Source organism: Periplaneta americana, chromosome 14 (genome assembly GCF_040183065.1).
Source record: "Periplaneta americana isolate PAMFEO1 chromosome 14, P.americana_PAMFEO1_priV1, whole genome shotgun sequence".
NCBI classification, from domain to species: Eukaryota; Metazoa; Arthropoda; class Insecta; order Blattodea; family Blattidae; genus Periplaneta; species Periplaneta americana.
The window spans coordinates 154,665,452-154,678,356 of NC_091130.1; the positions used below are offsets into that span (position 1 = coordinate 154,665,452).

The following is a 12,905-nucleotide window of genomic DNA, read 5'->3' on the forward strand; positions in this document are numbered from 1 at the left end:
CAAGATCGGCTGACAGACCACCACTCTTCACAGGAGCAACTACCTGAAAATCTATGTAACAGAATTTATTTATTTATTGAAAAGTCACATGAATTGAAAAATGTGTGTATGAATATATGTCTCTAATGCCTAACCACGTGATTCGGGTTCCGCATATTGTGGATAGATGGCAGGACTGACCCATTTTCTAGTTGCACACCAATTTGACAGGCCACACTGTACATAATGTGTATCTGTGGAGAGTTATGTCGTGTACTAAAGTGAGTGTACGTGTAAGTGTAGTGTATGGAATGAGTGATGATGATGAGAAAGGAAGAAGGGGAGACCCAGTGCCAGCACATAGCCTACTCCTGTCGAAGAGTACCAAGGGAGTCGCCAGGCTTAACATCCCTGTCCGAGGACAAATCACTATTAACAGTGACATATGCCTTCTCTTCATATGCACTGCGGAGAGATTTGGAATTTAACCCAGGCATATTGGTGCACAATCTAGTGATTAGAAGTTGTGCACCGCCATCTCTCCTAATCCCGAGGTAGAAATTTTACATGAAAATTTCTGATACCACCGGGAATCAAACCTGTGCCAGCTAATCTTGAAGCAGACACGATTATATTTTTAGTTACAAAAAGTCGTCTGAAATCTCTGAAGGGAACATCCTGGAATTTGTTTGCTTAAGATTATTTAAATATTTTCTCACAAACTGATGTTTTGCCCACGTCAATCTTGTCAGTCTAGCCGGCTTCCAAAGAAGGCATATTTCCCTAATGAAAATCAATTGTTTAGATGTTGCAATTTTCTGTTTTCAGCTATGGATGTTGTGTTACAATACTCAAGACAAAGTTGGATATTTTCTCAAAGGGCAATGACAATGAAGTGCTGATGGAGATTTAGTAGAATATGGCAACAAGCAAACATGCCCTAACGAAGTCTTCAGCCACTACGAATTCCACTTCGACCCCCTGGGATTTGAACCTGGAAGTTTGAAATGGAAGGCCTATTATCTAAGTATTTCGCTAGTGATATTCCCTGCTGCATTATGACTTCTACAAATGATATTATCTACACGTATTACTTGGACACCATTCCACATTATCATATCATTTAATATTAATCTTATAGTTGCACTTTTTTGAGAATTAACATTCAGAAAATTATATTTTTTAATATTCACATACTTCTAAAGTAATATTCTTTCTGATGATTTGTTCAATTTAAAACAAATAGATATTTATTTACCATTTTCAATGGAAATGTATTTCACCCACAAGGACCAGCACATTTTAGTAAACATATGCCCATGCTCCAAAGACAAACACTTCACCCATTACAAGAAATTGCCATAACACCTTAAAAATGAGTAATACCCAGAAAAATATGATATTTATTAAGTATGTCGTGAGTTTAATAATTTATAAAATAAACTATGTATACCATACTGTACATTAGTTCTACACATGCACAAGCTACGTGCTTAAAACGTGCTGACAGTAGAGTAGACGCAAGAAGAGCTTGCCATGGTAAGCTGCGCGAACTTTCGGAAACATTCGGGTGCACTCGACCTCGCTTCGATTCGATTGGCAAACTGTCGACAGTTCTCAGTCGTCTGCTGGCTTGATGTTTCGAGTGAGATTTATCACAGCGCGTGTAACGTAACCTAAACCTTGTTGCAGAGTAACTAATAACATAACATTGTTGAAAATACAGAAGCACGAATTTTTTTACACATAAAATCACTGAATGAAATGACAAAGATGTTATAAAAAATATGTAATCATGTAATAATTTACATTTGACGTTGTAATAAAACACTAATACTGTGCGATTTTATTAAAATGTTCCGATAACTAGGGTACTATGGTCGGTTTATTTTAATCTGTATATACTCCTTATGTTACGAGCAGAGCCTGTTTCATTTTTCATAAATTTATAAACGTTATAAACAATTCCATAGTTTGACTGTGTAATGTTTTATTAGCACTTACTAATTTAGAGCCAATGGGGGGCATTGTTAAGTACATAGAATGTTATACAGACCTCTGTTATTTAACTAACATACTTTGAACTACATAAAACTACTGATATCAGGGATAAAACGCAGAATATGTAATGCACACACTGGCTTCTACCCGCTTTGCACAATACACTCCATGATACGAACAGCTCAAGACCGCGCTCTCGAATGCGCCCTGTAATCAGCATTACGTGATTCATAGCAGCCCTGTAACGAGCATGGCGGCACGAGGACCGAATATCGTTCTCTGCGCATCAGTCAAATGGGCAAGCTTTCTTTGCGCTTCCTCTAAAAGTGAAAATATAGGTACCCCGAAAATTTTAACTTAAAAAAAAATAAACATGCAGCCTGTAGAAATTATTATACTATATTGTATAAATATTATTTAGATGGCCTCCTATTATTATATCATGCAAGTTCAGATGCATTTACTTCTGTTAAAATTGGCACTTCCTAGCTATCTGTGAAACACAAGCATCTTATTTTCAAAGAAGCGAAAGTAGATTTATCACAATCTACTTCCATCACATAATTACCTCCTCTTGGAGCTGTTTAACAACATTTAAGCGGGCTCACATGAATGAAGACAGTACTGAAATAAATAAATAAATGGGTAAATAAAAAATTAAATATGAAACTAAAATAAAATATAAAATCATAAAAGAAAATCAAAAATTTACTTTATGCATTTACAATGAGGCATTAACATTAATTTCTTAAGATATTTGTTCAGATTTTTAAACTGGCTTTAATTTGTATGGATTTCTTCCAATACAAAAATGTTATTTCAGTTTAAAAATTATGTACAATAAACACATCCTTCCAGACTGATAAGCTATTTCTAATGTAGAATTTTACAAAAATAACTCCTTACAATCATAATAGATTGCTTTGAATTAATTCTTCAAACTGACGATTATGATGGTGATGATGATGATGATGATGATGATGATGATGATGATGATGATGATGATGACAAAATGTTGAGAGTTCGTAAATATTTCTTACCATGTTTCTCATAATTTCATTTATCAAAAGTACAACATATAATAAAATATGATTATAATTACGACCAGTGGCGGTGCGTCAATAAGAGCACAAGAGCATGTGAACACCTTGTTTCCATTAATGCACGACTAGTTTTATTATTTAATACCGTATTGCCCTAGTGGGGATATATAATATCAGGATCGAGTATTTTAAACTTCCCGCATCTTGTATAAACTTCTTACGTAAACTTGGCAATATCCGTTCACGTACAAGCCGTGCTCTTTTCAAGAAGGTTACAGAAATTTCACTCATGCGCGGCAGAAAATTGTCTTTCACTGGCCGCTTATGACTCGTCAAGAGCACAAAGCATTAAGTGAACAGTGAATCTATCCTACAGATGCCTATCATTTACGTGCTATATCTCGAGGAGGAAATTTAATTAGTCTGTATTTTAGCCTGCAGGTGTCAGCATCTCACTGTTGGAACATTTACTTTATGTGGATGTGTGTACAGTGCTGCTACGAGAGTGTAGCTTGTGAATTACTATACTTCAGTGTCGACATATAGCATAGTTTGGCTTTGAAATGCGTGCTGGCTGAATGTGATGGTGGTATGAATTTAAATATCTGTATGGTGGTGTATATTATTTAAGGGGAGAGGATAGTAATTTTTAAAACTTTTTTCCTATTTGGTGTCAAATATTAATTTTTTGTATGTAGAGAGCTCATGGCTATAGCAACTCAACCAAATATAAATATTTTGAAAAAATTATTTGGGAGCCAGATTTGAAAAAGAAAATGTACCGAATGCAGGATTTTACTAAACTCGATATATCTAAGCCATTTTTAAAGATAAATTCAAACCGTTTGTTACAATTTATTTGTAAAAGCACGCTCTACAAACTGTCTGTAACAGAATTTTGATATTAGTTCCTAGATTTGTAAAATAAACAATTAAAATTTAATAACATTTTTTTATTTTCTTTCTTGCAAACAGAGAGACTTATTTTTAAAATGAAATCAATTAGGGAAATTCCGTTACAGAGAAAAGTTTCCTAGTAGTCTAGAGAATGTGTATTCTAAATTTCAGTCATACATCTTTAATAGTTCAAAAATTATATCGATTTTTGTCTGGCAATGTAGCAGAAAAAAATAAAGTTCCAGAAACGGCAATCAAAGGGGGTGTGATTTAATAATCCAGAGCGCAGGAACTTTAAAAATGGCGTCTCAACATCCAATAAGGGCACAGATACCCACAAAATGTTATACAATGTATTCCACACACATCACAGAGTATTTTAAAGAAAAATTTGGTTTTGAAAAAAAAATGAAGTTCCGGAAACAACAAACAAAGGGCGGTGTGATTTAAAAATCCAGAGCGCAGGAAGTTTAAACATGGCGTCTCAACAACCGATAAGGACACAAATACCCACAAAATATTATACAATGTATTCTACACATATCACAGAGTATTTTAAGGAAAAAAAGGTTTTTTTGAAAATTTACTCATTTTTCACCAAAAAATACCATCCTCTTCCCTTAAGAATAATATTTACTGGCATGTATTTATAGTAATCAATCTATGCGAATGGGATTACAGTACTGGTATAGGCTATAGTGTATCAGTGTGTTGTGAATCAAAATATATTACTGAACACACGCTTTTGTAAATTGTGTTATGTATTAATTTTTAACAAACGTAAACAATGAATTCTGTTCAAGTAATTTTGAAGAGTAAAGAACTGGGTAAACTGGCTTGCCAGGAAAAATTGGAAATAAAAAAACTAGGTTTCATCATTATTATTATTATTATTATTATTATTATTATTATTATTATTATTATATGTTGTTTTGAATTTATATACGGTTTTTTCGACAGTGAAACATTGGAATCATGACATTTCATATTAGGCTAAAAACGTACAATTTCAAATTCTTTTCGATTTTGGAACACAAAATTGTGAACACACATAATATTTTATCACGAGCCGCCACTGATTACGACATAGTAATGCTTACTATTTGACACAAATCTGTCACCATTTCACCATTCAAAATCTTCCAAAAGGAAGGATGCTGCTTCATCTAGAGAACAGCAGGACTGTATACGTTAGTCCTAAAATTGATTATGTTTACGTCTTGAAACCATAAATTGGACATTACATCAAATGCAATACACCAATCGCAAAAATCGTATATTTATTTCTTAACATATAACACATAATAAAATTGCTCAATATCATTACATGGTAACATCTAGGAAAGATAAAAATTATCAACTCTATACTGAAATCAATCAATCAATCTTCTTAATGTATCCAGCTGTTTGCTAACAACATAAAGTCCACTGTAGTCTATTCAGTTGTTTTTCACGAGAAATGAGGGGTATTTTGATCGGTGTTCATTATAGATGCCTGTTGCTAGTAGCCAGAGTTGGGGTGTACTCAATATATACTGCAGGGCTGTGTCTTCTGCAACTGGTACTGATGATTTTAATTTACTTCTTTTGTGGTTTATGGATGGACAGTATAGAAGAATGTGTTCCAGATCTTCATCATGATTACTACACCACAGACAAGTAGGATTATCAGAAATGTGAAATCGGTGTAGGTACAATTGAGTGACAATGTGACCTGTTCTGGCTCTTGTTAAAAATGTTTGAACATGTCTGGGCAAGTTTTAACTCTATACTGAAAATTAATTATCAAAATGTTACAAAAAAATGACCTCATTGTAAACACATATTTAAACATAGAAATATGTCCATAAAAAATAACGTGTAAAAAGAATAAAAAAGCATGTCAATAAAAGAAAAGTACAAAAAGTGAATAAAAGAGTTGCTTCACAACAATGGTAAGCAGCACAACTCACTGCATGGAACTTGTTGAAGGCCTGAAGATACTGTGATCCCACTACTCATCACTGGTTGGCTAGTAACGAGATGTCCACCAAGCGCGTGGCGAGACATCATGTGTGAGACAACAGACTGACTGCTAGCGAGGTGCTGTGACAACGGAACTCCTTGTCCGCCCATTAGATGCTGCGAGACAGCTGGGTTGTTCACCAGGTGCGGTGGCACTGCCTGACTGTTCAGTAGATGCTGACCGGTCATCATGGACTGGCCTACACCAACGTCTTTCCTCTGGAAATGAAGACAAATTCAATGTGTGGTTAACAAGATGGTTCTGCATAAGCATATTAATATGAACCATGGGAGATAAAATTGGACTGCTGCGAATAATTGGTGAAAGATAGCTAGAAAAATGTAACGAAGTGTATGTAGTAATTGAGGACATGGAAAAGGCTTTTGACAGAATTAATTGGAACAAACTTATGGGGATTCTGAAGAAAAATTCATGTGGATTGAAAAGAGAGGAGGCTATTCAGTAATCTTCATAATCAAACAACATGTCACAGTCAGGATAAGAGAAGAAATGTCAGAGGGGCGTGGAATAGGGAGAACAACACCAGGATTGATCGAACTAGTTTCTTGGGAATACCAAATCCAATAAGAATATTATATATAACTTCTCTCTTAAACGAGTCATGCATTTTTGTAATCTACGAATAACTAATGTACTACGCCCTTATATGCCCATTTTTTCTCCAATATCTGTTGAATACAAAAAATCTGATCAATAGTCGATATATTACACCTGAAACCACATTGATGATACCCAATAATTTCATCTACATATGGAGTTAGTCTTCTCAAAAGAAAATTGGACAAAATTTTGTACAATGTCAATAAAAATGATATTCCTCGAAAGTTACTACAATTCATCTTTTCCTCCTTCTTAAAGATAACGGTAGATACAAATATGGACTCCTTTCAATGTTCTGGTGCAATTTCCTTTTCCCAAATAGCAAGTACAAGCTTATAAAATTTCACTAGATAATGTGTTTTCACCCTTTTGTATTAATTCTGCTGGAATTTGATCGATACCTAGAGATTGTTAACTTATTTTGAAAATATGAATGGCTCAAAAAATCTACTTAAAAATTTAATGGATACAATATTTGATAGACGAGGAAACAGAGTTACAAACACCAAGTGTTCTAAGGATTTGTAGGTAAATAAGTGCACTTGGTAAGTTACCTGCTGGCGGATTGGTTGAGCTTGATCAGAGGCAGAGTGAGGTAGAGAGCGTCTTATTTTCTTTAGGTGTTGTGCTTGATGCTGAAGTTGCATGTGTTGCTGATACATCTGTTGTTGCTGTGGAGTCAGATGCTGTGTGAATAATGACTGTTGTCCTGACAAAATACCCAATACAGTTCCCTGAAATAATAATAATAATAATAATAATAATAATAATAATAATAATAATAATAATAATAAATAATGATAATAATAATAAAAATAATAATAAATAAAATAAGTAATGGTAATAATAATAATAAAATAAAAATAATGATAATAATAATAATAATAATAATAATAATAATAATAATAATAATGTCGACCACAATAACAGCAATAAAATATCAATAATAATAATAATAATAATAATAATAATAATAATAATAATAATAATAATATTATCGACCACAATAACAGCAATAAAAATAAAAATAATAATAATAATAATAATAATAATAATAATAATAACAACAATAACATCGACTACAATAACAGCAATAAAAATATCAATAATAATAATAATAATAATAATAATAATAATAATAATAATAATAATAATAATAATAATAATCATCTTCATTTCAAAACTTCCCAGTCTAAATAACTAATTATTTAAATTGAATTAAATTTAAACAAAAAAAAAAAAACACGTCAATTTAGATATTGAGAGGGAAGCCTGAAACCAGATTTAATTGCATTTTAGATTTCACCCCTCACTTCCCAGCCATTCCCTTTAGAAATTTCAAATGACACCTCTACATTTTTATAGTTAAATATGAAAGAGCATTTAATTGTTTATACACCTCATTCATTTATTTCACATCTTTTGTTTTATACCGTTGCCTGGCAACCTCGATTGTTGTTACTGTTGATTAGAGCTGAAGCTATAAATACCATTGAACATTTTACAATAATTTAATACACGAACACAACTATTACAAGAAATGTTCAATGGTATTTGTAGCTTCAGCTCTAATCAACAGTAACAAGAATCGAGGTTGCCAGCAACGATATAAAGCAAAGGAGATGTGAAATAAATGAATGAGGTGTATAAACAATTGAATGCTCTTTCATATTTATGTATAAAAATATAGGGGTGCCATTTGAAATTTCTAAAGGGGATGGCTGGGGACTGGGGGGTGAAATCTAAAATGCAATTAAGCCTGGTTGCAGACTTCCCCCTCAATATCTAAATTGACGTGTTTTTTTTTTTTGTTTAATTTGAATTCAATTTAAGTAATTAGTTATTTAGACTGGGAAGTTTTGAAATGAAAGCCCTGTATATATACTTTATTGCAAAACAACATCTTGGATTTACAGGTTGCCAAAATGACAAGATATAATAATAATAATAATAATAATAATAATAATAATAATAATAGTAATAATAATAATAATAATAATAATAATAATAATAATAATAATCGAGGCTCGGAATTTTACGATATGTCACATTCTTTCTTAGGTATATTCCCATTTCTAAATGTAATTGAACATAACACCTACTTACTTTGCTACTTACCTACCTCTCTAATAATTCTTGTAATTCTGATTAGATTATTTAATGTTTATTGTCATCTAAATGCATCTTTATAAATTTTCTTCATTATAGAGCATAATATATTGATTTAATTTTGGAACATGGTTCAACTTAAGCCACATTTTAGTAATGAATTTGGTTTATGTAAAAATTAGAGTTAGTATATTTCTTGAAAATACATTTCAGACTGAACTTTATTCTACACAGAAGCGGAAAATATGTAAATGCAAATGACTAGCAGGAACTTCGTTAGGGAGAGAGGTGGAAATATCTTCTTTTGTTTTCCAAGCTCTTCTCTTAGGTCTCCAGTTTGATTTCACAATGCCTAAAGTGAAATGCACGTTGAATGCAAAGCTGCATAGTTCTGTACAGGAATTCGGTGAATAAGTTTTTATACTGGTTGATTGTAAATTTTGCGAAATGAAAGTTGTGTTGAAGAATACATCAGAATTTTCGATTTATCTGAAATTTGTTTCTCTCTACTGGAACAGAGTTGAAGCCAGACCTTTTCCCCTGGGGGGAAATTTATACTGTGCTATACCGGAGGGAAGTGGAACTCACAGCAAAAGAAACAATAATTCAGATCTTACCTAACAACAACAGAGGCAGTCTATGTAAAAGAAAACATAGAAAAATGGGGTCAATTAGAGAAAGAGAGTTTTCATTCATTTATATTTGTTTTAAATACTATTAAATGTTAACACAGACATTAACTTAAAAGTCCTAATATTGTTATGTAAAACATGGTGAACATGAATTAACCTTCTGTGTAAAATTGTGTCATTAAGCCAGTGTTAAGTATCCTTTTACATAAATCACCTAAATTTAGTAGGTCTACAAGTAGTAATCACTCACAGATTAAATTAGACGAATGCAACTTCTAGTAGCTTTTCGGAAGTCTTTAAAAGGCACTGATATGAAGACCCTGGCCTGTTTTTTAAGAGCTTCGATGTCATTTTTAGATGCATTTCAAACAATCTAAAAAAATGCACCACTTCAAGTACAACCTATCATATTTAGGAGGAAAGGAACTGGCCACCCTACACCATTATCTTCTGGCCTACTTGCCTCATAAGTGGTGCCATGTTGGTATCACTCGAGGGGTTCAGATCTGTCTTCGGACAGTTGACTAAACAAACATTTATTTTCCCATCAATTTTTATATTTGATTTCGCGGCCAACAGTTTTATACATTGACTCACCAATAAGAGCACTAGATGAAGATAACACAGATCCCATTACCGGTTCACAAATTTCACTTTCACTTAACAATGGATGCATTTTTCATTGATTACTCAATATCTCTTTCCTTTTCAAGAAAAGTAAATAATGCCATCAAACACTGAAATATTTATATTTACTGTGTGTTTTTTTTTTTTCATGAGTTGCTGTATAACTGGATGCCCCATTACGAATGTAATACTACATGCATGAAGCCTATTCCAAATTTACAAATTGTTTTAAGTTCTCCTCCCTAGATCACTCTTATTTGGTGTCACTTTTGTTGTTTATAGCTTGTAATATGTGTGTGTGTGTTTGTGTGGAGTGTGGCATTGTATGGAGCAGAAACACGGACATTACGAAGAAGTGAACAGAAGCGACTAGAAGCATTTGAAATGTGGATATGGAGAAGAATGAAGCGTGTGAAATGGACAGACAGAATAAGAAATGAAGCAGTGTTGAAAAGGGTGGGTGAAGGAAGAATAATGCTGAAGTTGATCAGAAAGAGAAAAAGAAATTGGTTGAGTCATTGACTGAGACTGAGAAGAACCTGCCTACTGAAGGATGCACTGGAAGAATGGTGGATGGGAGAAAAGTTCAGGGTAGAAGAAGATATCAGATGATAAACGACATGGTAAGATATATATTCATTTATTTTGACCTGCTGTTCACATTTTATTATGCTTTTTCCTTTCTTTCTGTATGTTATATATTATGTCTGATTTCTACTTACTTGTTGTTTACATTTCATTATTATTATTATCTTATTCAGTTTTGTGTGTAAAATTGTAGTGTACTTTGTAAATTTGTAGTGTTTTTTGTAACGCAGTTTTACTCCTGGTTGAGTGTTAGAGAAGGCTGTATGACCTTAACTCTGCCAGGTTAAATAAATCATTATTATTATTATTATTATTATTATTATTATTATTATTATTATTATTATTATATGGATATGCGGAAAATAGGAAAGATTAGAGAATGCTGGGTTTGCAGTGAAATACCTGTCATTTGGCAGAGCAGTATGTATGTATGTATGCATGCATGTATATGTATAATTTTATTTTTTGCTGTCATAAATTTGCTTTTCTGTACTAATATTCCCTTTGCCCGTAAAGTCGTAATAGTGGGTGGAAATCTGTAGGTAATAGTTGGCACCTCTGTAACCATATTCACTATATGTCTGGTTTATTTTCTTCACTGAAATACTTACCTGAATGCCACCTTGTTGCTGTTGTTGCTGTTGCTGCAGAAACTGTTGTTGTTGTTGGAGCTGAGACTGCTGCTGGAGTTGTAACTGCTGCTGGAAATGTTGCATATTTTGTTGTTGCTGTTGATGACTTGCATCTTGTGAGAACAACGAACCTTGCTGTAATTGTTGCTCCATGCCTGGTTTTTCATCTGAAGGAGATGGACGTGGAGAAGTACCTCCCAAACCTGAACACATTCATATGAAAGATATGCACAAGTAAATATATGAATGGATGTACTGTTGGCTACACTGAAGAATTACTCTCTTTAAATACAAGTGTAAAAAGGATAACCTGAAACTATTTGCATCAGACACAGTTTAAATTTAACATTAATTAAAAAACCTCTTATGACACATTTATTTAAATTAAAAGGAAGATAAGCAAGCAACAAGGAAAATAACAACCTACTATAAACTAAGCAATCCCCCATCTAATCATGGCTCAACATTTGCCGAACTGAAAATGGCAATGACGAGAATGCAGATGCTTTAGCAAAGAAGGGCAGCACTGCTACTTACAGACCTGTTACTAAATCTACGTATTACTCTGTGAAAAGATTTATTAAATCTACATACTTAGACTTCAACAACCAAATTTGATAACACAATCTCAAGGGAAAAAATGGAACTCTCTGCATCATAATCCACAGTTAATTCCCGATTTACCACGCAAATCGTCTGTAGCTGCATTTAGATTGGCAACAGGCCATGATTGTTTGGCCAAACACCTGCATAGAATTGGAATATATCAGTCCCCTAACTGCCCATTGTGCAACTCAAACCAAGAAATGGATTCGGAACACCTCAAAATCTGTGCTTCAGCGGCTGGCCATGATAATATCTTTGAAAAATATTGGAGTGCAAGAGGTCAAATGACTTTATTTCAAACGCCTGGCATTAGAAAACAACAACATTTGCCGAACTATTGAAAATACATTCATTGCACTGTAATATTTCCCACACCAATACTTGAACACTAAGAAGTGCTCATTTAGTCAGGTGTTCTTGGTCTGTTTCTTCTTTCAGTTTCTGTAATGGGCATCTTTACTGTTACATTCTCACTCCAAAGCTGTCACAACTGATATCCTTGATATGTTTAGGATTTAATTTTATTTGGGGTGTTGAACATCACTTGAGATATACTATTTTTATGTACCGAAGTACATATGATATTTCCATGCAGATATTCTGCGTAATCATTCGATGAAAGAGTAATGGAACGGAGAAAAATTCTCTCCGGCACCGGGATTTGAACCAGGGTTTTCAGCTCTACGTGCTGATGCTTTATCCACTAAGCCACACCGGATACCCACTCCGGCGTCGGACAGAATCGTCTCAGATTAAGTTCCAACTCTTGGGTATCCAGTGTGGCTTAGTGGATAAAGCATCAGCACATAGAGCTGAAAACCCGGGTTCAAATCCCGGCGCCGGAGAGAATTTTTCTCCGTTCCATTACTCTTTCATCGTATCACTTGAGATGTCTTAATGCTACGTTGTTATTTCCTCAGTATAGGTACCAAGCAGGGACGGACGCAGGATTTTTTTTCGGGGAGGGATTTGGGGAGATAGTAAAAATGGAGTAATGAGAAATAAGTTTATATATTCACAATTTGTTTCCGAGTCACAAACATTTACAAGTTGGCCTGAGTAGCGTAGTCGGTATAGCCTTCTGTGCTCGAAGTTGCGGGTTCTACCCCAACCCAGCTCGATGGCATTTAAGTGTGTTTAAATGCGACAGGCCTCTTATCAGTCG

General features: G+C 33.7%; 1 protein-coding gene across 11 annotated transcripts in view; it reads right to left on the reverse strand.

Annotated features, from left to right (window-relative positions):
- Nucleotides 1-12,905, reverse strand: part of LOC138713882 (protein piccolo-like) — a 281,309-nt gene that overhangs the window by 151,915 nt on the left and 116,489 nt on the right. For 10 of the 11 annotated variants that reach the window (XR_011336004.1, XM_069846380.1, XM_069846385.1 and 7 more), the window contains 3 exons: nucleotides 11,114-11,337; nucleotides 7,101-7,280; nucleotides 5,873-6,143 (listed from right to left, as the gene is read on the reverse strand). Coding sequence is in view for 10 of the 11 variants with exons in the window: in XM_069846380.1 (XP_069702481.1) it covers nucleotides 5,873-6,143; nucleotides 7,101-7,280; nucleotides 11,114-11,337 (675 nt within the window). In the remaining variant the exon portion in view is untranslated. The remainder of the gene's footprint in view (nucleotides 1-5,872; nucleotides 6,144-7,100; nucleotides 7,281-11,113; nucleotides 11,338-12,905) is intronic. The other variant, XM_069846382.1, reaches the window with a different exon arrangement.